This window comes from Phyllobates terribilis, unplaced genomic scaffold, assembly GCF_046119375.1.
Source record: "Phyllobates terribilis strain yellow unplaced genomic scaffold, ASM4611937v1 Scaffold_4__5_contigs__length_816908805, whole genome shotgun sequence".
Lineage (NCBI taxonomy): Eukaryota > Metazoa > Chordata > Amphibia > Anura > Dendrobatidae > Phyllobates > Phyllobates terribilis.
Genome location: NW_027362764.1, coordinates 562,707,245 through 562,731,832, shown reverse-complemented (window position 1 = coordinate 562,731,832; position 24,588 = coordinate 562,707,245). Strand labels below are relative to the sequence as shown.

The 24,588-nt window shown below is 40.5% G+C and overlaps 1 protein-coding gene across 1 annotated transcript in view; it reads right to left on the bottom strand.

The window, feature by feature from the left end:
* APCDD1 (APC down-regulated 1) overlaps nucleotides 1-24,588 on the bottom strand; it is an 83,107-nt gene that overhangs the window by 5,768 nt on the left and 52,751 nt on the right. Inside the window, exon 3 of the mRNA XM_073679034.1 lies at nucleotides 15,368-15,899. Coding sequence (XP_073535135.1) covers nucleotides 15,368-15,899 — 532 coding nt within the window. The remainder of the gene's footprint in view (nucleotides 1-15,367; nucleotides 15,900-24,588) is intronic.

Below are 24,588 nucleotides of genomic sequence, written 5' to 3'. Positions count from 1 at the left end.
TTTCCGTACCCACTGAATACCCAAGGATGAGCCTGACTTGTGCAAGTCCACAATTCTCTTCCTGATATCTTGGCTGATTTCCTTAGACTTTCCCATGATGCTACACAAAGAAGCAGTGTATTCCAGGTGTGCATTAAAATACATCCACAGGTGTGTCTCAAATTAACTCAGATGTTGCCAAAAAAAACTATCCGAAGCTTCCAAACACATGACATCATAATATGGGCAGTCCAGAATTGTTTAAAGGCATAGTAATCTTAGTGTATGTAAACTTTCGACTTTGCAGTAAGTAATAAAAATGCCTTAAAATATTCCCTCGCTCTCATTATTCTGGCATTTGGCAAATATTAAAAATTATGATAATCCTAATTGACTTAAAACGGGAAAGGTTTATTCTGATTTCATGTCAGATATTGAGAAAAACATGCATATGTGTCTTTTTATATAGTGTATGTAAACTTCTAGTTTCAATTGAACATGCAGAGACCATGTACGGCACCAAACACTCTCTATGGGTCAGCATTATACTTGCATTCACTTTCTTGTCTTCTTTGCTATCTGAAACTATGATCATTTAGTCACATGAAAATAACAGTATTCTTGCAAATCTACTAAAAAGTATCTTACAATGATTATGTCATTTACTGAAACAACCATGAAACACATTAATATCCAATACCCATGTTCTAAAGAAAAACAGCCATAACATGGTTAAGCTTTGTGTGGCCAGATACTACAGCTTGGCATGTGCTTGTTAGGGCACTTCAGTGCTGAGGAGGTTAAGATTAAGGAAAAGGCTGTGTTTGATGTTGTATCAAAGCCCTCTTTGATCTTGATTAGAATATTGTGCTGCTTTTCCATAAAGGAAATGTTTGTCTGCAAGATCTGTATCACTATAAATTGTCACATGTAGCGCTCTTATAATCCAATATGAATGACAGAAGGCAAAAATGTTTTAGGTTTAACCTAAAAAAATTATTTCATATATATTAGTCACAAATATCTTACTACTAATAATGAAAAAACAATTATAATAAGCTGTTCTGATTAACATTACTTAACATTTAAAAACAAAAACCTAGACCAAAAATATTACAGTGCTGTGCAAAAGTTTTAGGCATATGTGGAAAAAATAGTGCAAAGTAATTATCATGCTTTGCTTATATAGCACCATCATAATCTGCAGCGCTTTACAGACAGCATCATCGCTTTCCACAATGAGGCTCACAATCTAAATTCCCTATTAGTATTTCTTTGGAATATGGGAGGAAGCCCATAACACACATAAACATGTCCAAACATATATATAATATGTGTCTGAACATACAAACTCCCTGCAGATATTGTCCTTGGTGGGATTTGAACCCAGGACCCCAGTGCTGCAAGGCTGCAGTGCTAACCACTGAGCAACCGTACTGTCTGAAGTAAGAATGTGTTGCAAAATAGAAGGGTTAATAGTTGATTTTATCAATTCGCAAAATGCAAAGTGAATGAATTAAAGAAATGTCTTCTGGGCAGACGTCACTGTAGTTGGGTATAGCTGGCTCCCACTAGTTGCTGCCAGTTCTGCGCTGATGGCACTGCTAAAAATCTTGAGATTTCAAAGTGAAGTAAGTATAATGTGTCTTCCATCTGCTGCACTAAATTTCTTTCTTCAATCATGAGAAATATATGCAAATATTTATCAATCAAACAGCACCATTGTCCAATTGGCTCCATATTTATTCCACAGCAAACCAATGACTCAAAACATACAACCAATGGCATTAAGAACCATCTTGAGTGAAAAGAAGAACAAGGAGTTCTAAAACTGATAGTATAGCCCCCACAGAGCCATAATCTCAACACCGTTAAAGAAGCACTGCTCCCATCAAAATTTTTATCCTCTTAATATATTGCAGTCATTATATTATATAGCACTGTGTACTTACAATTGCTCATTTTGCCTTTCTACCCACTTAACTTGTCTCTTTTCCATTAGGTCTGTGACATCATTTGATTAAAAATTGACCAGCTGAAGCCTTCTAAGTTCTATGTAGAAACAGGAGGTCAATTTTCCCTGTATAACTCATCAGTCACTGCAAACGTCAATGGCAGGGGGGAGAAGCAGAGCAGCTGGGTCAGGAGTTGAAGAGAGGAAAGATAAATGCAGGGACAAGAGACTTCCTGTTTCTACATAGAGCAGAGAAAAGAGAAGAATTAAAGAGATTGTCTACTACTTGTCGCCCCATATTAAGGAATAAAGGACTGTTTTTATAAGGATCGGTGAGTTCTGCTTTTTTCTAACTCTCTGTATACCTATCCTTAGGATAGGTCACCACTATCTGATCGGCCTGGGTCCGACACCCGGCATCCAAGTCGATCAGCTGTTATCGGTGTCGGCGGCGGCCGCTGGATGAAGGTACTTACTTACCGAGCTGCTCCGCCTACTTGTAGTGGCCGGGGCTTGTTACTGCACATCTGCCTGCTATTCAAATCAACAGCAGATGGATGTGCAATACCCCGCAGCAGCCACTATAAGTAGATGGCCAAGCTCGGCAAGAAAGTACTTCCGGCCGGCAGCCGCCGGCACGATAACTGGTGAACGGCGAGGGTGCCGGGCGTCGGACCCCGGCTAATCAGACATTGATGGCCTATCCTAAGGATAGGTCATCAGTGCTAAAGTAGTGGACAACCTCTTTAACTGGGTAGAAAGGCAAAATGAGCACTTGTACGTACACAGTGCTATATCATGTGATGACTGCAATACAGTATATTAAGAGGATAAAAACTTTAATGGGAGTGATTCTTTAAGTCTATCAGTGATTGCATAAAGAGACAGAAGGATTTGTGCAACTCTACACCCACAGAACATCTGTGATTAGTTTTTTTTAAGATGTCTGGAACAACCTACCTACCGGGTTACTTCAAAAACTAAGTGCAAGTGAAGAATTGATGCTTTCATGCAGTTTTGAAGGCAAAGGCTGGTCATACCAAATATTGATTTAATTTAGATTTTATTCATTCTCTTTCCACTTTGTTAATTGATAAAAATAAACTTTGCAGCATTTTTTCCACACCTGCCTAAAACTTTTGCACAGTATATGCAACACATTTTCTATATGTCTGACTTTTATGCAAAAAGGTACTTTTAGTTGAGCTACTGTTCAGAGTATGTGTTCAACTAGGTCATTGGGATATTTCTCGTCTAGGATGATTTTTTTCAATCATATTTTTATATATCTCCAAGGCCATCTTATGAGTGTCTTTGATTGCAAACTTAAAAGTCTCTGCGTGATCTGAATCTACATGATAAGCCTATAAAGGAGCTGTATGCTATGAAAAATATGATATTTATTATCTTGCCTCACTTTTTTCATTTTGAATGTACTAAAAAATATTAAACAAACTGGGAGCAAAAGTGTTCTGAATTTCTTTTAAGAAGATGTATCTAATGAATACTGGAATTTGTTTCTGGACCAAATACTTAGATCAAAGAGAGGCTATACTTATGCATCATGACTCTTCCCTTCATGTAGATGAATGAATGTTTTTAAAATGACTGCCTCATGAAGAGGACATCTTTTCAAATACTAGCTGATCGCCAGGTCCAGCTTCCCTAAGGTTCCTATAAGCTGCCTATAACTAGTGCTAATTGGTGATATAGGAAGTGGTCTGACGATCATTTGTTTTCATTTACATGTAACATGAACTATAAGTGCGCTTCTTATGAATGAACGTTCTTAAATCCCGTGATCAACTTTTATCCATGTTGAAAAATGCATGTTGCCAGACATTTCCCCTGCATTGATTGACTGTCAATGTAATACACAGATGTGTCACACTCAGGCCTGCGGGCCAAATCTGGACCGCAACGTAATTATATTTGGTCCGTAAGAAAATGACAACTGTCTACTAGAGCTGGCCCACCGGTAGAAAGTGCATGCACCACTAATACTAAAAATCCTGAGTTTCTGGTCCAGCACGCTCCCAGGTTACTACAAGGCTGTAACACGCTCGCCAGCTATGACACTTCTTGACCGGCATTCACCTGACCCGGAAGTTCCTCCTCTTCTCCCTACATCAGCGCGCTCCCCTTGTGCTCTCCCATACATCTCAGCGCACATAGCATCTACTACCCTCTATCTCCTCCACAAGCTGGGCACAGATGCTATTGAGCCAGGATTTATTTTAAAGATCTATTTGGACATGTATTCTCCATTTTGTTTTTTTTTTGCACATTGTTATCCTTTTCCTATGTATTGAGATCTTACCCTTTTGGTTCACTCGCTACCATCTTGACTCAGCTAATATTATTGTTTTAGTGCTGTTTATGTACTTCTGATGTTCTTTACTTCCCTACATTAAATTTTATTTGAGACTCCACACCCTTTGCATTCCTCTGTATACTGCTATCTACCATCCCCATAACCCTAACTTCACCTGTAGTATTGGGATGCTCACTACCCTATGCAGATTCCCCCAACCCATCTCCCCCCCCCCTTTTTTCTGTCATGATTAATGTTATAAATATCAAGGTTGGCCTGTGACTTTGTCCAAGTTTTTAATTTTGGCCCTCTGTATATTTCAGTTTGACATCCCTGAAATATAATACAATGATAAGCCATGTTTAACAGAGGGAAAGTCATGCTTACAGAGAAAAGTTGGGTAGAATGGGAAACTCAGTCTCAACGATGCTCATATTCTCTGATAGCCTATGGACGCGTACGCCTCATGAAAAAACTCACTTTAAAGGGAACCTGTTATGTCAAAAATACTATTAATCTGCAGATATGGGGCTAATGTGCAGATTAACAGTATTCTGAAGCTGTGCGGCCACAACACTGAAGCCTGGCTGCCAGGAGCAAATGAACTCCCGGCAGCCTTGGGCTTTCAGACATAGAGGCGCGGCCGGTGTGGCGACAGTCACCGCTCAGTACACACTGAACAGCAGCCTCAGGCTTTCTGTCATAGAGGTGCTGCCAGCGCGGCTTCAGTCAGCTGAATACATAGTGAGCGGTGGCTGTAATTGCGCCCCCTGCACTAACTGACAGCCAACCTAGCCGTGTTTCAGTGCTGAGCCGACTGTCAGTCAGTGCCGGGGATGTGGTTACAGCAGCTGTGAGGAATAAAGTTAATTTCCTCCTGGAAGCTGTGCTGTCAGTGTAGCGGCTGCATGGCCTCTAAATGGTTTTAACCTGCATATTAACCCCCATATCAGCAGGTTAATAGCATTTTTTTTACATATTCCCTTTTAGTAATGCCCAACTCTTAGGTAAATGAATGGAAATGGAGTACTATATTCATTCTCCTGAAGCGGTTGTAAGAATATGGATATGCTCTGCGGTGTGCTCTGGACTTTGCTTAACTAAAAATGTCAGCTCCGTCCATGAACCGTTGCCCAGTAAACCCGTTGGACGGGTCCGCTCTGTATCTATTGGCTTGGTTGCAGTTTAGAAAGACCTTTGTATGATCAGTGGAACTTTGCATATTTTTGGCAGCAGCGGATAATAGATACAATTTAAATAAAGAAGTGCCAATATTAGGGCTTTTGATGTTCTGTAATGAGTAGTATCACTGAGGATATCCTGTATCCTTGAGAGACAAAACAGTTAGCGGAAGACAAATGGAAAGAGAACCAACGAGCGGTTATACCGGTCACAGTGGAAAGCAAATATTTTCTTAGTTAAATGAATGAAGACATTGAATTGAGGTGAATCCTTTCTATAAAGTAGTGATCATGTGAGTGTATAAATTCTGATTAGTCAAACTATCGATTTCTTATGGATCTACGACAATATAGAACATTCTAATTCACAATCAGATAAACAGGTAATGTATTGTACCGACTGTTTACTATATTAACTCGACAGATACTATATGTAGCCCATACTCCACCATATAAATCCCTACCTATAATACCTATCACCACACATCACTTAAGCTGTGTATACATATTACCTTAATATTAATGTTTCTCACCAAAATCAAAAGGATCTAATAATAAGGTATTCTGTATAGGGGCTTCCAAACATCCTTTGAAGAATGGGACATGTTTGATTTTTTTCCCAAACATGTATGGCTATCAGTATGAACCTTCAGCTAATAATACAATTGATTTCTCATACTACATGGGATAACCTTGATATGTAGACTGAAGATGGCAGCTGACCATTTAGACATGGAGACCACTGAATGTACTTTGTATCACTTTAGGCAAAGAATACACAGTGGGTATATCACTAGGGTAGCCTTTTTTCTTCAAAACAGGATCAAAGTGATGTATCATTGAGCCAACAAGTCTTTGAAGTTCTTCCTTAGCTATTTTATGGTGGCAAGAAGCAAATATAGCCTCAATTATTTGACTTTTATTTGATCAAAGATTTTCAATTACTGCCTCAAATTTCCTACAGGGTTAAGGTCTCGACTGTTTCCTGGCTAGGTCAACAAGTAAATGGCAATACCATCTACTGATATAGAAGCCAAATCATACCACCTATTGGGGACATTGCATTGGCCCCAATACAAGCAGGATGTAGCTGTTCTTCTATACTAAGTCTTGCATATATTCAGAAAACCTCAAAGAAAAAAAAAAACTAAAAATAATGGCATTCATCAAAGCTTTCATAGCAGAATTCTAGCATAAAATCTTGGAATAAACCTCGCAAAAAGGAAGGCGCAATTTGGAGATGCGCCTAAATTTTGCAACTTTTGGTGTCTTTACACTAGTTTCTTCCAGCTCCGCCAAAATGGTTAAGGCTGAGATGGGACAGGGGCCATGGCGAGGAAGGGACGGCCAGCTCATCTAATTTATGAGCTGTGGTGTTTCCTACCTGACTGGAGTGAGATTTCTGGCGTAGCACATTGAGGGGCATGTCATTCGTCAGACTCTCCAGATTCAAGAAGAGGCATACACCTCTTCATGAATCTGGAGTGTGTGACTCTCGTACGCCCCCTCATGATGAATCGATCTCAATATCGTCACACAACCGTATTTTTGCTCCAAGTGCTGTTGTTGAAAAAAAACAGACAGCACTCAGACGATTGTTATTCAATGGGGCAGATGAGATTTATTTCACTGACCGAATCTGTGTGTGAAAAAAATTGCAGCATGTACTAGTTTCTTTCGAAAATCGAATGAGACTCAATCAAGTCTATGGGTGCGTGAAAAAATCAGATGCCATACTTAGACACAGTGTAGCATCCGCTTTTTACAATACATTGCAATTCTGTAACATAGGAAACTATAAATGGTCGTGTAAATGATTAATAGCTGCTGCTGTAAAAAACGGGTTGCATACGGATGACAAGTGAGAAAAAAAATCGCCCCACTTTTCTGGATGAGACTCTGAACTATTTTTTCTAGTATAAAAAACACAGCAGAACCTGGCAAGGAAATTGTATAATCACGAGTACCACTGACAAATAACCAGTATAAGCATGTTAAACAAATAGGGGCATCAATAGATAAATGCAGATACATGTGACCAGTTACAGGGGTTCAGTAAAGAAAGGAACCCCAATATATTAGCTTTTTTCACTAAAGGTTCTAAAAGTAAGCGGAGTAGCAGTAAAAACTATCCCCATTAAACTTTATATTGTGACACTGCCTGACAGCGGAGGTTGGCACCCAGATGATGCAATATGGCGCTACTGCTCAATGTGGTCTATCCTTATTTGTCCATCATGACAAAGATATTAAATCTGATCATCCAGGAGGACTGTACACCACAATAAATCTCCTATTACTAATGCAATGTCCCACAGTCAATGGTACATACAGTACATACAATGGGACACAGTGCATCAGGGTTTTGTGTGAGTTTTCCATATATTTCTATAGGACAGAGTTTATTGGGATTATATGATGAGCATTTTCATTTATTTATCAGGATCATGAAATTTAATATCTGTGCTAGGGACCTCACGAGAGTGATTTAGGGATAGCCTATGTCGAGGTGGGCGCCATATCATATCACTTAGAGTACCAAACTCCAAGGTCAGGCAGGGTCATGATATAAGGTTTGAGATGGATAGTTTTTACTACTACTCCTCTTATATTTTAGAACCTATAGCGTGAGTAATATTTAATATATTGGGATTCCTTTCTTTACTGAATCCCTGTACCTGGTCACATCTATCTGGGTATACCTATTGATGCCCCTAATTATATTTATTTAATATGCTCATACTGGTTATTTGTCACTGGTGCTATAGATTATACCATTTCCTTGCCAGGTTTTATTGTGTCTTTGATACAATAAAAATGGTTTCAATAGTGATGAAATACAGGTATCGTTTTCAGTCGGGTTTTGCTTCTTTGAGGTTTTTTTTGATAATTGCCCCCCTGGGGTGATTTGAATTTTGATTAGTGGGTCTCTCATATATTCACCCATAGTTACAAAATCTTACTTTCATCGCTCCAAACAATTTACTTCTACTCATCTTCTGATCTTCTGTCTATTTAATGTTTTCTTTTGCCCACTGTAATAATTTATGGTACTGATGTAGGTTAACATACGGCTTTTTTTTGGGGGAAAAAAATAGACCTAATGGACTATTCATTATTGTTCTTGAATTGACAGAAACACCCAGTCCACCTCTGATGACCTAAGATGACATTCTTCTGTCTTCGAGTAGAATCCTTTTTATTCTTCTGTCATCAACACATTTTGCACTTTTTTTCACCATTTTCCTGCTTTGTCTTTGGTGACTTTGTTTTCTGATAACATTAACAACACTTTTCATGCTTCAGATTTAGTCGCTGTCCTGCTGACTTGTTTTGTGGTTTTAGCATTGGAAGATCCAAATTGACATAACACAACATTCCTTCCTGCATTTCTCCCTTTTAGTTTATGTCGACATTGGTTTTATCCAACCAGCGGAGCAGCAGCAGCTGGGGCACTGTTATCTAAGACTATGGTTTCACAGCATCACAATGTGAGTGCAAAATAATGCAATACAACAGCATGTTATTTGCTTAATGCCCTATGTGCGCTTTTTGTCAATCCCTAGTTTATCACAAGTGATGTTCTTTTGACACATGTCCTGATGAAACCATGGAAAGGCTCCAATTCATCATGTCTTTTGCCAATTTCCTGGCATAAAATTATGTGACTTTTGGAATTTTCACACAAGTTCAGGCAAGCTGCGCAAAGTTTTCAAAAAGTGGACAGAGCTCAGATGGGAGACAGAGTCCAAGCAGAGCCGACACGTTCATCATAATTTATGTGAAAAAAGTGGTGTAAAGTAATACAGAAATTTGACTGCAATGCCTTCTTGTCTCTGAAAGATTCACTAAAATCATTAAGAGGCACAGATTTCTTAATGAATTTGGAGCAGCGGAATATATTGGCGCTATAGAAATAAAAATTATTATTATTATCTTACTCCACCGCACTGTTCATCAACACTGATATAAAAAAAGACCTTAATAGCCAACTTTATGCCAGATTAGTGTCCCTTTTCCTCTTTATATGACTTTTGGCACACATTCTTATTGTCATATACTACACTTTTCAATATAAGACTGATTTTTCTTTTATAATAGTAGCCAAAGACAGACATGCAAGTGTATAGAAATACAGTAAATGTCAGAGACACACTTCAAATGCACATGCCATGTAGATGTAACATCAATGTGCTCAGTTACCTTATTACATTATGAACCTTCTCTCCTGTAATATTTTTTATCAGCTGCAACACTATAACATATAATAAGTTTATAAAGTTCATAGGAATAAATTTCTATTTATACAGTTCGGGACTATGGGGTTTCTCTTTTCCTTTCAATTCTCATTTATGACATAGAGTCCGCTAGCATAAATATTCTTCTGATATCCTTGTAAAAAAAAAATTAAATTTTTGACTTTGAAAGGGCAACTTTAGTGCAGCATATGGGTTACCTTGATCTGAAAGGTTCCTGTTGTAACTAGCAAGGTCTATCGAATCATTAAAATGTGTAGAGCTGTGAACCAGACTGACTTCTACATTGCTAAGAGCACAGAGATCAAACAAAATAATTTATATCCAGAACATAAAAAAAAAGCGTCTAGTATTATGGGGATCTCAATCAATATCTAAAGAAATAATCGCCCTAGATTTGGCTGGGTAGTAATGTGCCGAATGGAGGAAAAACTTCATTGCAAACACTTCATGAAAAGTCACGTGATTGTCTTCAGAAAACCAACAGTGAAAAGTGAAAAAGTCAAGAAGTATTGAAGAAAGTGCATTCAAGACCACTTCAGTAGCAAGAGAGGTCTGCAAATGACAAGGTTAGGATTGTGTTGCCTGAAATTGCCCCATCATGCACACAGTGAAGTAATGCTACAGGGATAGCGTGCACAGTGGCATCGTAGTATAAGGAATAATGCACAAAGTGATAGCAGAGTGCAAGAATAATGCTCTCAACAAAGGTACAGACCCAGAATCCTGTGAGCAGTCAGTTATTAGCACTGAAATAATGCACAGACATGTCATGGCACGCGAGCCCTGCTAATGATCTCACCCTTTTACCAATATCGCTGTATTTGGTAACATCATGAATGTGCTTATGTGAATCTACAGCATATGAGCCCACACTGTATTTTGCAGTGCCTCAAATAGTGCCTCCATCTAAAAACTGTATTTTGAAGTGCCTCCAGGTTTTGTAGGTTTCCTTTACGGAAAAATATGGCATGTTGTAATGTATATCTTATTACAGAGGAATTATTCCCTGGACGCAAAGCTTCTAGGGGAGAATTTGGAGCCCTGTAAAGACCCACATCATGACACCCGGTATGGGGCAGTGCACACAGACTAGCCAAACCCATGGACCCTTAGGCAAGACAGAAGTCTCCATAATGTCTTGCCACCAGACACTCAAGATAGTGAAAGAGTTGAAGCAACCGCAACGGTCAGTGTTGAATTTAATTTATATTTAGTAATTAGAAAACCAAGAAATAAAATAATATGGAATCTTGGAGTGGAGCACAACCTGCTTTTCTTTATATTTAGCATGAGAGGTGAATTTATCACCTTGAAGTCAGATCAGGACTGCGAGAGTCTGGAGTGTGGCCAGTTTTCCTGACGGCTGATTTTGTGGTTCTGGCAGCCCTCCACATCATGGCAAGCCCGGGCCTTTCATTATCACTCATTTCCAGCCACAAGTGAAGCCACAAGCAAGTGGAGAATTAGACACCGCTGATCATTCCCCAGCTCAGCAATCTAAATGCTTAGTCTCTGAGTGCTTGTTTTTTTAATTCCTTCCTCTGATTATTTTTGCCTGAACGATGAATATAATTATTTTAGTAAACTTAATGAAATCATAACAGCACAAAGACAAACAGTGCACCTCACTTCATGCTATGTCTTATCATGTTCACATTACCCGAGGGGGAAGTTAAGAGCTTAAGGAAGCACGCATGTGTCTGAATATTGTTACTGAGATTAGTGTCCAGTTACTAAGTGTTGTCCCAGGGGAGCAGTAATTAGATTCAATAAAAGGAGACTAGCAGTAGTGAAGGCCACTTTGTAAATGTCTGCTGGTGATGTCTTAAAGGGAATCTGTCACCAGGTTTTTGCTACCCCATCTGAGAGCACCATGATGTAGGAGCAGATACCCTGATTCCAACGATGTATCTCTTACTGGGCTGCTTGCTGCAGTTTTGATAACATCACTGTTTTATCTGCTGTGGATCTACCAGTTCTGTATTATCATGCTTTGCTTATATAGCACGATCATATTCCACAGCACTTTACAGACATTATCTACACTGTCCCCATTAGGGCTCCCAATCTAGATTCCCTCTCAGTAGGTCTTTGGAGTGTGGGAGTGTGACACTGTTTCTGGAGGAAAACAGACATTCATTTTAAAAAGGAACCTGATCAATGATACATGTGTGGCGCCCCTGAGGGTTCGACCGCCACAGGCATGCTGCACTTCTCTAATGGAGTGTAGTGTTCCTCCTCTGAGGTAAGGCCAGTGTGATAGTCGTGACCCAGCCCTTGCATCCAACACCACATTCTCCACCAGAGGGAGCTAGTATGCACTAGGTGCTGCTCCCCTGGTTACACTACATTGCGGCGTTTTCTCAGGATCCTATTACTACACATTAGGTCTCTACGTCACTACATGACATATGTCAGATAACCTGTTCCTTGCACTATTCCTCCGTTGACAGAGGATACTACTAGCTATATTTTATATGGGGGTACTTTTTATTTTTTTTTATTTTATTTTGTTCTTTCCAGTTCCATCTCCCTTTATGGAACGATATCTGATGGGTGTATTCTCATTAGAGTTTTTAATGTTATACACATATTTATTTTGTTCTTACCTAATGTGTACACTTACTTGTTAGTAAGTAATATTGCTTTTATGTAATTACTCCATTTGACTGATACCTTTGATTATTTATACTTTTCTGTCCAACATTATCTTTTTGCCCCCTTTTTTTTTTTTTCTCTCTTTTGCACACGGCCTCAGGTGCAAAGGTTATGTTTGGTTTTTTTCTGCTCTTCCTTTTTGAACCCTTTTTTTTCATTTGCTGTCTGTATATAAATGGAGTGTTTCAGTGCATACATTGATATATCTGTTGGTGCCCTGATGAAGGAGTGTGGAACACCCAGAAACGCGTAGGCATTTACCAATAAACAAGGATATTATTACATGTTCCTGACTTGAGGATCTTTCAGCGGCGCGGACATATATCTCTACTTTCACCGCCTTTGGATTTCCCCTGGTTACAGGGAGACTGGTGAACACAAAGTGGTAGGAACCAGTTAGTGGGTGAGGGTGGAGGAATTACAAGTTAGTTACTCCTTAAATTTCATATTTAATAAAAAGCCATCTTTGATCTTGGTCCGTCCTTTTGTCTAGCCTTTGCTAGTCTGTCGGCCGTCTCTGTGCTGTCAAAGTACTGTGTGTAATGTGACTTCCCTCCGGGAGCGCAGATCCTGTGTGGGCCTGCACCGGCAAGGGACACAGCCCTCGTACCCTGGCCTTGGGACGAGAGGTAGGTTGTAGACCAGGAATGTCTCAACCCGGCCAAGGACCAGGATCAAGAAGGCCCGGGAGCTCTAGAGTGTGGCTCCACAGCAAATGGGTCCCAGGGAGGATGCAGACGGAGCGGAGCTCGCCACCTGTCCTCGCCTACCTGATCTATTCAGAGGGATTCCGGCTGCAAGAGGAGTACCGGCCCCCGACACCCGACCTTGCACTCCATGTCCTGGTCGGGAAAGCCCGGTAGGCCCTGAGGATCCCACCGGGCATCGGATGGAGAGGAATTGCCACCCGTGTCCTAGTCCTGAGAGGAGCTCAGAGGGAGACCCGGCCTATCTACACACTCACAGACGGAAAAGGGTGAAGTCTATAGTGCAGGAACACTCTGGTGAAGGGACACGACTGAATGCTGGACTTTCTCGGAGGTAGTCGGATCCCCGTCCCTGGTAGCCGCAGGACTCCGCGGGGAGCAGGGAGTCGCCTTCCCGCTGTCATCTTGTCATCTTCGCCTTGGAAGTTCACCCCTACGGCCTCCGGACTGTTCATTATGCGCCATACCATGCGACGCGGTGCCCGTACTCCACGCACTACTACCCCCTCCATCCTGTCTGCCTGCCCTGAGGCCTTGCTCCGCCTGTGGGGAGCAGTGAGAACTTTGGCCGCAATGACACCGGGCCTCGGTGGACTGCAGCGGCGCTGGTGACCCTTCAGCAGGCACCACAGGTGGCGTAGTCGTTAAATAAGCCACTCATCCCGGACGAGCCCACAACATCTTCCTTTTCATGTGACGGCCCTGAGCACGGGTCGGGTCCGGGCCACGGCTACATCCCATCTCTTCATCAAAGGACCCGACACCGAGTCCCCCATCACCCAGGGTAAACTCAAAACTAAAAGGGCTCTTTCGAGAATGAGGCGTCACACATGCTGGCTGATCCATGGTCAACATGTATTGGGCCGTGGCTGTATGGTCTCAGTCAGGTATGTTTGACTCTGAAACACTGCAGCGTTTCAGAGAAAAACAAAATTAAAAATCAGCTAAGTACCAAACCGCACAAGTGTCTAGTCAGAAATTCCAGTCCCTGGCAGCTTCTCTCTGCCCGCTGCCAATGACTGGCAGGTTTCTTTCTATATATACGGGGAGAGACCCAAGGGAAGTAAGCGGGAAGAAGCAGCCGGGGACTGCCTTTCCGATGATTGACCTAAAGAGCTCGATCCCCCATGGCTTTCAAAGTATGTTTTTCTCTGAAATGCCGCAGTGTTTCAGAGTCAAACATACCTGACTAAAATCATACAGCCAATGTCTCATACATGCTGCCCATGGATGTGGCAGCATCTCTTAGATGCCAATTGTTTTGTGAAATGGATCTGTTACCTCTTTATATTAGGCCCTCTATAAATCCTAAACCAATAGAATAAATAAAAAAAAGCACAGCAGCTCCTAACTCCTTTGAAGTGCTAATCAAAGGTCTGAAAAAGGTTATTTCCAAAACAGCAAATTATATTATTCTCGACCCATAAGATATGGGATAACTTGTTGATCGTCAGGAGACTGACCGCTGGGACTACAAATGATCCCAAGAACAAGGTTCTGGAACCCAGAGAACGGGCCTCTGCATGGCCTCGTCTTCAATGAATCGGAGGTGCTCGACCTCAGTTCTATTCATTGATACTGGGTCTGCTGGAGAAACACAAGTTCAAAACTCTCTTTCGAGCAGTCCCACAGACAGCAGAAGATAGAGGCTGAAACACAGAATTCAGGGATGTGTCACTTGTCAAAGTGCATGCTGTTGTTTACTTACTGTGAAGGATTTATCACTAAGAGATTACCATTGCTGGACTACATTAGTCCGGCAACACCACCTCCTGTGAGAAGCACTCCACTGTCTATAGACATTATATATACAGAGCCTGGGCGGAGGCAACTTCTCAGCTCTGCTTCATTCTAAATCTAGAAGCTCTGATTGCATCAGTACTGCTGCACCCAGTAAACTAAGCGACACGTCGTTGGATTCAGGGTCTATTTTATGCTGCTCTCAGATGAGGTAGCAAATATCTGCTGACAGATTCCTTTTAATGGCTCTTTTAAACCAAACAGCTGGGTAATACATTTTTTGTGATATAACATGGGCTACTCTATGGCACCCAAATTGAGGGTTTAGTGGAAACTACTACTCTCAAAAGTTTTCTAAGGCACCTGATGCTTTTTATTTTACCTTCTATCCCAATTATGTCTGTCTTCTTGACAAAGTCTCCTAGAATGATCTGATCTGAAAGATCAAAAAATGTTTGCTGTATCTAGACATGGAGCTTTTGCTGCTTTAGGCTAGCCAAGAAAGTGACTGTGACAAGTGTTAAATTGACAATAGTCTAATATTAGTATTTGAAATAAGGAGAAATGAGATCTACCTTGGCGTTCTGCAGAGCTGGTTGATAACTGGAAGGTCTGTAATACATTCTATGAGTGATGTCCGTGTGAATATCTCCAAGGAACAGTTCCTCCACCAGATGGTCCAGGTTATGATGCAGGTACTGCTTTTCCACACGGATAAGCTGAAGTTCATGCATTGCAAAATTGAGAGCCTCCAAACACTTAATACTGTTGTCTTCTCTCCACAGGTCATAACTGACATCAGTTTTCCAGGACTTATCTGAGGGTATGATCCCAGGACATGTCTGATTCACCAACCATGTGAGGTTCTCAGCTACGGTTTCACTGTGAAGTACTACTTGCACACGATGAAGTTGGTAATCAGCCTCAGTCCCACCACGGACAATCCATGATGCCTGTCGAAGACGTATTTTTCCCCGAATAACCAGAGTGTAGGTGGGATTCGTACAGTGGTTGCCTCCATAGTAGAACTGATATGCTTTGAAGGTATTATTGGTATAAAAATTGTAGGATCTTGTGATGAATTCAGGTCCCGACCGAACTTCACATCTGAATTGTTAAAATAATTTAGAATTAATAAAATATATATATTAAATAACAAAAATGTGCTCCTAGGTTGTTAATACAAATTTCACCAAATTAATTTAGTCTAAATTTCATTTAAACCAAAAAGTCATTGCATAGCCAGCTTTGTAGGCTATAGTAAAGAAACTTGTGCTGGCAACAGAAAAGCAATTACAGCTAGAGAAATAGGCGGGCAACTAGATTATTACATAGGACTGAAGGTCTGTCTTATAGTGAGAGGTTAGAAAAGCTGGGCATGATCATCATAGGAAAAAGACGTCTCAGAGGCGATCACATTTATTTGTATAAATATATGTGTGGTGAACTTAAAGGGGTATTCCCATCTCCAAGATCCTCTCCCAATATGTAGGAGGTGTAATAATAATAATATTAGCAAATACCTCCAACTAGAAATTTAGTATAGTTTTTCTGATTCTCTATGTCTCCTCCCTCATGTGCAGGCATTGCAGGACCTCAGGTATCCATGGTTACGACCACTAGCAACTAGCTAACTAACCGTCACTATATCAGTGGTCGGATCCATGGATATGTAAGGTCCTGCAATGCCTGCACATGAGGAAAGAGACATAGTGAATCAGAAGAACAATACTACATTTCTAATTGGAGGTATTTGCTAATATTATTACACCTACTACATTTTGGGATAGAACCTTGGAGATGGGAATACCCCTTTAAAGGAATGACACATGACTTTTTCCTTATAAAGAATTAGGGAACATTCATTATGTGCAGAGGAAAGGTGATTCTGGCAGCTAAATAGGAAAGGGCTCTTTACAGTAAAGACCGCTGTACACATTAGATTATTGTTGGTCGAACCATCATTCGGCCAATGGTTTAGCCACCAGCCATCTTGGCCGGCTATCCCAAATGCAGGAGCGCTCAATTGACTATTTTTCTTTGAAAGAGCTGTCACCAGACATGTTATCTTTGGGAGACAATGTGATCATCAGTCCCAACTTGGACATGCCGGATCAATATTTCCCTTAAACAAAAACTGTTCAGTGCTCCCATACACATTAGACTGTCGGCTGAACTCAAAACACACAGAGGGCCAAAATAAAAAACTTGGACAAAGTCGAGGGCCAGCCAGTATACAGGATAATAGGCCCCACACAGTCCTCCGTACAAAATAATGGGCCCACATAAAGAGCATAATGGCCCCACATAGCTTTCCATACAGTATAATAGGCCCTACACAGTCCTCCATACAAAATAATGGGCTCCACATAGTCCTCCAAAGAGCATAATGACCTCACATAGCTTTCCATACAGTATAATGGACCTCACATAGCTTTCCATACAATATAATAGGCCCCACATAGTCCTCCATACAGAATAATGGCCCCACATCGTCCTCCATACAGTATAATGGCCACATATAGTCCTCCACACAGAATAATGGCCCCACATAGTCCTCCATACAGTATAATGGACCCCATATAGCTTTCCATACAATATAATATCCCCCACATAGTCCTCCATACAGAATAATGGCCCCACATAGTCCTCCATACAGTATAATGGCCACATATAGTCCTCCACACAGAATAATGACCCCACATAGTCCTCCATACAGTATAATGGACCCCACATAGCTTTCCATGCAATATCATAGGCCCCACATAGTCCTCCATACAGAATAATGGCCCCACATAGTCCTCCATACAGTATAGTGTCCACATATAGTCCTCCACACAGAATAATGGCCCCACATGGTCCTCCATACAGAATAATGGACTCACATAGGGGAGGTGGTTCTGATGTCGCGGGCCAAATAAAACCACCCTGCGGGCCAGAGTTTGACATATATGTTCTAAGATATAGTAATAATCCGTCAATAGTCTAATGTATATGGGGGTCTTCAGAGTAATCAGACTGAAATATCCTACCACAAAAAGTAGTAATGGCAGACACTGTATCAGCATTTAAAAAAGGCTAGATGCTCTTCTCATGACAAATGGCATTGTAGGATATAAATAATCTAGTGATAGATAATGTATAATTGATAGACAAAGGTTGAACTTGATTGAACTGTCTTTTTCTACTTATGTGACTATGTAACCAGGCAAATGATTGTCATGTTCAATTTACAAATTTGCTTCGGAAACTGTTTTTGGAGCTTCCAACACAAATGCTTTCAGGTTTGACAGGGGAAATAGCACCGCAAGCATCGGTATGTTTTCCATCAAAACAATGAACACCACAGAGAAACCCAATGGAAACTAAAAAAAAACAGAGGGTCCATTGGGTACTGGAGGTATCTACCAAACGCTGTTGGCATCTTGTGATGAATTCAGCTACATGCTGTTGGGCTTAAAGAAAACATGATGCAGGTGTGGACAGAGCCTACTGGATGTTACAAAACCAACTATTTCAGTATCTTTTTTGGATTGCTTCTTTTGTGTTGACAATGAGCAACAGAAGGCTTTGGTGAGGCTTGCTAAAGTTAGTAATTATTTTAACAACAATGAAGCACACATAATCATCCAATATTAATTCTTCTAATTCAAGAGTAATATTTAGGATTCCTCTAACTAAAGAAAATACGTAACAATTTACTGTCTATGTATCCGTGACACATTTCACTGCTTCATGCTTCACAGTTCAGATATAATTCATGCCCTAAGATTTGTTTTTTTGAGCCAGCATATTATTGCCTAATGCAATTTAATGCTGGTTATTACCAAACATTACCCAAGGAGAAGATCTCCTCTAAATCTCATGTGTCACTCTGACAGATGAATCTTGAAGATACAGTGGGTACGGAAAGTATTCAGACCCATTTAAATGTTTCACTCTTTGTTTCATTGCAGACATTTGGTAAATTTTAAAAAGGTCATTTTTTCCTCATTAAAGTACACACTGCACCCAATCATGACTGAAAAAAAAAACAGAAATGTAGAAATTTTTGCAAATTTATTAAAAAAGAAAAACTGAAATGTCACATGGTCATAAGTATTCAGACCCTTTGCTCAGTATTGAGTAGAAACACCCTTTTGAGCTAGTACAGTGATGAGTCTTCTTGGGAATGATGCAACAAGTTTTTCACACCTGGATTTGGGGATTCTCTGCCATTCTTCCTTGCAGATCCTCTCCAGTTCCGTCAGGTTGGATGGTGAACGTTGGTGGACAGCCATTTTCAGGTCTCTCCAGAGATGTTCAATTGGGTTTAGGTCAGGGCTCTGGCTGGGCCAGTCAAGAATGGTTACAGAGTGTTCTGAAGCCACTCCTTTGTTATTTTAGCTGTGTGTTTAGAGTCATTATCTTGTTGGAAGACGAACCTTCGGCCAAGTCTGAGGTCCAGAGCACTCTGGAAGAGGTTTTCATGCAGGATATCTCTGTACTTGGCCGCATTCATGTTTGCTTCAATTGCAACCAGTCGTCCTGTTCCTGCAGCTGAAAAATACCCCCCTAGCATGACGATACCACCACCATGTGTCACTGTTGGCATTGTATTGGGCAGGTGATGAGCAGTGCCTGGTTTTCTCCACACATACGTACTGCTAAGAATTATCACCAAAAAGTTCTAACTTCGTTTCATCAGACCAGAGAATCTTATTTCTCATAGTCTGGGAGTCCTTCATGTGTTTTTGAGCAAACTCTATGCAGGCTTTCATATGTCTTGCACTGAGAAGAGGCTTCCATCGGGCCACTCTGCCATAAAGGCCCGACTGGTGGAGGGCTGCAGTGATAGTTGACATTGTGGAACTTTCTCTCATCTCCCTACTGCATCTCTGGAGCTCAGCCACAGTGATCTTGGGGTTCTTCTTTACCCCTCTCACCAAGGCTCTTCTCCCACGATTGCTCAATTTGGCTGGACGGCCAGGTCTAGGAAGACTTCTGGTGGTCCTAAACTTCTTCTATTTAAGGATTATGGAAGTCACTGTGCTCTTAGGAACCTTAAGTAATGCAGAAATTCTTTTGTAACCTTGGCCAGATCGGTGCCTTGCCACAATTCTGTCTCTAAGCTCCTTGGGCAGTTCTTTTGAGCTCATGATTCTCATTTAGTCTGACATGCACTGTGAGCTGTGAGGTCTTATATAGACAGGTGTGTGCCTTTCCAAATCAAGTCCTATCAGTTAGAACACAGCTGGACTCCAATGAAGGAGTAGAACCATCTCAAGGAGGATCACAAGGAAATGGACAGCATGTGACTTAAATATAAGTGTCTTAGCAAAGGGTCTGAATACTTATGACCATGTGATATTTCAGTTTTTCTTTTTTAATAAATTTGCAAAAATTTCTACATTTGTGTTTTTTTCAGTCAAGATGGGGTGCAGAGTGTACTTTAATGAGAAAAAAATGAACTTTTTAGAATTTATCAAATGGCTGCAATGAAACAAAGAGTGAAAAATTTAAAGGGGTCTGAATACTTTCCATACCCACTGTACATGGACATTCCCTAATTACCATCACTGGTGGACACAGACAGAAAAGGGCCCCTATGCAAGAACTGTATATAGATCCTTTCCTTTGCAGCCCAATAACTCAACATAATGCACAATATTATCTTCTTTAGAGGTGGAAATGGGACCCCATACCTCTTGGCCCCATGTGGCTACACAGGTTCCACCAATGGTATGTCTGCTCCTGATTATGATGTTTATGGTGCTCTTTGGATCACATAGGCAATGTCAGGAAAGTCTGCCTAGTTTAGAAAATATATTTCCAAAAACCTTATTAGGATATTGGAAATCAATGGAGGGCAATCCCTCATTCGACCACTTTATCAATTAGTTGGCTACAAATAGTGGCTACAAAAAGAATCTCCTGCTCTGGAAGACCCAGCAGGTTTGTGTGTTACTTAGACACCTTATTTATGTAAATGGCTACATTGTAGTTCTTCATTTCTTCTGTGGTGATGCTGTAAAGAATTCAATTCTTGCTGCCTGGTTCACGTGGAAATTACAGCTGATTGCCGCTATTCTAGCAGCAAGATAAACTATGGGATCAGCTATTTTTTAAGGGACTTTTCTAACAAATGGAAATAATTAACTGAGTATAAACTATGCAAGTAAACACCAGATGTGACATTAACAATGTATATATTGTTCACCCATAACAAATAATTAAGAATTTGTAATTAAGTAATAAACTAATAACAGTAGACAAATGCTTATACCCAATAGAATAGAATGGTCAGGCAGGAATTCCATGGAGGGTAGGATAGGTGGGTATATCAGTCTAGTGGGCTTTATTTTTTGTTGGTTTTGTACTTTGCAGTAAGAAATTAAATCTAAAATAATGAAAAAGAAAAAAAAATAAATCTGTGTAATAACAGGTAAACGTTGTAAATCATTACTGATCATGACAACCATTACTGATAGTCTATGTCTGCGCTTTGAAGTTTTACCATTGTTGTTTTGTCTTGTTTCAGTGAACCCATAGATTATTTTTTCCCTGAAACATGAACACAATCTCTTATTCTTCTATGGAACCACAACATTGAAGTGTTTATATAATCCAATCTGAGTGGTATGTCAATTGTGGGGAATGCAGCTTTTAATGAAAGTGCAGATACATTAATAGCCACAAAGCATAATAAGGCGGGTTGTACATTCCACAAAGAGCCCCCCTCTGACAACAAAATTAAAACATGTGAGTTACAGCCTCATAAGGAATGAATGTACTTGATTCTAAATATAAATGTAAAAGAAACAGCAATGGTTCGCCAAGTTCTTTTAGGGCCAGACAGCAAGGAAACTCTCTATAGACAGGTTTCCCCTAGTGTGTCCAATGCCAGACCACAAGGAAACTGGAGACAGCTTGTTGTGGCTGCAGCCTCCATCACTTCACGAGCGGACTAAGGAATCTTCAAACCAAAGCAAGTGCTAAGACAGTGTCATGGGGTTATTTTGGTGGTTGAACTGGAGATGACGCAGGTAAACATTCTGACAGTGACGGTCAGCAGGGATCACTATTTTTGGCTATTGATGTCATATGTCTAAACAGACATGTTAAAAGCTGTAGAGCAATTATTGGAAAAGTTTTAGTAGAGAAGAAATCAGTGAGAAGACATGTAGGGTATGGCAGAAATGTGATCATGAAACTTTATCCTGTCATCACACAACAGTCCTGGTTGAGATACTTAAAGGGGTTTTCCCACGAACGAAAATACATTTTAATCAATAGATCTTGGAATAATAATAATTTCCACCATTAGATGTGTTTAAATAAAATCTTCTTGTGCTGAGATAATCTTATAAATGTGCCCCTGCTGTGTACTGTGTAATGGCTGTGTCTGACCGTGCAGGGACATGGTCTGATCATACCACAGCTCCTGGGCAGGGGAGGAAGCAAAAGAGTATACAGACATTACAGCACAGCACAGGATCACAGCTGATTTTTTCTGTGAGGTAAAACATTTCTCTGCCTGTTTTTAAACAATGTTTTACTTCAAAGAAAGAATCAGCTGTGATCCCGTGCTGTAATGTCTGTATACTCTTTTTCTCCACCTCTGCCTAGGAGATGTGGTATGATCAGACCATGTTTCTGCACGGTTAGACACAGCCATTACACAGTACATAGCAGGAACACATTTATAAGATTATCTCAGCGCAGGGAAATTTTATTTAACCCCTTTCCGACGTGCTGCGTATTAGTATGCACCACGTCGGAACCCCCGGTTCTGCGCGGGCTCCGGCGCTGAGCCTGCACTGAACCGGGCATATGTCAGCCAATTTATACAGCTGACCTGTGCCCGCAACAGCCGCGGGTGCAATAGCAATCCACCCACGGCTGTTAACCATCGGCATTTAACTGGCGCTTCCGGGAAGTGCGTCACTGACTCCGCCCATCGGTAACCCCATCACGTGGGTTGGCATGACAACCCGGGGTCTGCAGCAGACCCCTGTGGTTGTCATGTCTAGATTGCTATGAGCGCTGCCCAGTGGTCGGCACTCATAGCAAGTGAGCATTTCTGCTACATACAGGCGATCTGCTCATCCCCTGTATGTAGCAGAGGAGATCAGATAACTGCTTCTTCTAGTCTCCCATGGAGACTATTGAAGCAAGCAGAAAGTGTAAAAAAAATGTTTTCAAAAATATTTAAAAAAAAAAAAAATAAATAAAAGTTGAAATCACCCCCATCTCGCACCATTCAAAATAAAGCAATAAAAAAAAAACCCACATACACATATTTGGTATCATCGCGTTCAGAATCTCCCGATCTATCAATATAAAAAAAGAATTAATCCGATCGGTAAACGGCGTAATGAGAAAAAATTCTAAACGCCAGAATTACATTTTTTTGGTCGCCGTAACATTGCAATTAAATGCAATAACAGGCGATCAAAACATCGGATCTACCCCGAAATGGTATTAATAAAAATGTTAGCTCGGTGCGCAAAAAATAAGCCCTAACCCAGCCCCAGATCAAGAAAAATGGAGACGCTATAAGTCTCGGAAAATGGTGACTTTTTTTTTTAGCAAGCTTTGGATTTTTTTTTCACCACTTAAATAAAAAAGAAGCTATACATGCTTGGTGTCTACAAACTCGTAATAACCTGGAGAATAATAATGGCAGGTCAGTTTTAGCATTCGGTGAACGTGGTAAAAAAAAACAAAAAACAAAACAAACAACTGTGGTATTGCACTTTTTTTTGCAATTTCACCGCATTTGGATTTTTTTTCCCATTTTCTAATACACGATATGGTAAAACCAGTGATGTCGTTCGAAAGTACAACTCGTTTCACAAAAAATGAGCCCTCACATGGCCATATTGACAAAAAAATAAAAACGTTATGGCCCTGGGAACCAGGAGAGCAAAAAACGAAAACGCAAAAATGGAAAATGCTCAGGTCATTAAGGGGTTAAATACAGTTAAGTGTGGAAATTATTATTATTCCAAGATCTATTGATGAAAATGAACTTTTGTTTGTGGGAAAACCCCTTTAAGTTCATGTCATTTTGAGGGTGAAATTGTAAAATTGTGAAGAGAGAGCCTTGACCGATAGCTGTTGGTAAGCAATGTATGACAGGCCAGTCAGGTATCAGCAGAAACTGCAGACTTGTGCATTTTTAGTGGTCAGGGGTAAAGTTCCTAATATTCATCAGGCTTAAAGAAGAGCTCCCATCTATATATGTTTTTATTAAATGTGTGTATATTTACATGTAATGTGTGAATGTATTCAAAAAACTCATCTACCGCTGCTCTCTCCGGTGTCCAGTGCTGTTCTCCTTTGCTTCTCAGTGACATCACCGCAATTCCAACGAGCCAGCTCTCTCTATGTGTGACCCAGAAGTATCTTTAACAATAAAAGCCTATGAGGCCTTGTTCTGATGCTCCGTAGACTTATATTGTAAAAGCCACTCACGCAGAGCGCAGTTTGTTACGGAGAGTCTGCAGAGCGGTGATGTCACTGAGAAGAGGAGCAGAACGGCGCTGGATACCGGACAAAGTGGGGGTAGGCGAGTATATTAATGCACTCACATTATATTACATTCACATATACACGCATTTAATAAAAAAAAGTATAGCTAGGAGGGCTTCTTTAATGCTGCTAAAAAAATATTAAATCTAGGAGGACAATAATTCCATACAACGCTAAATTCAATACAATATTTTAAGCTCAAAAGGTGGCTTGCGTTCATAAATGTAATGATATACACCCATCAGGTGAACATTTAAGCTGTATTATCATCTGGGACATT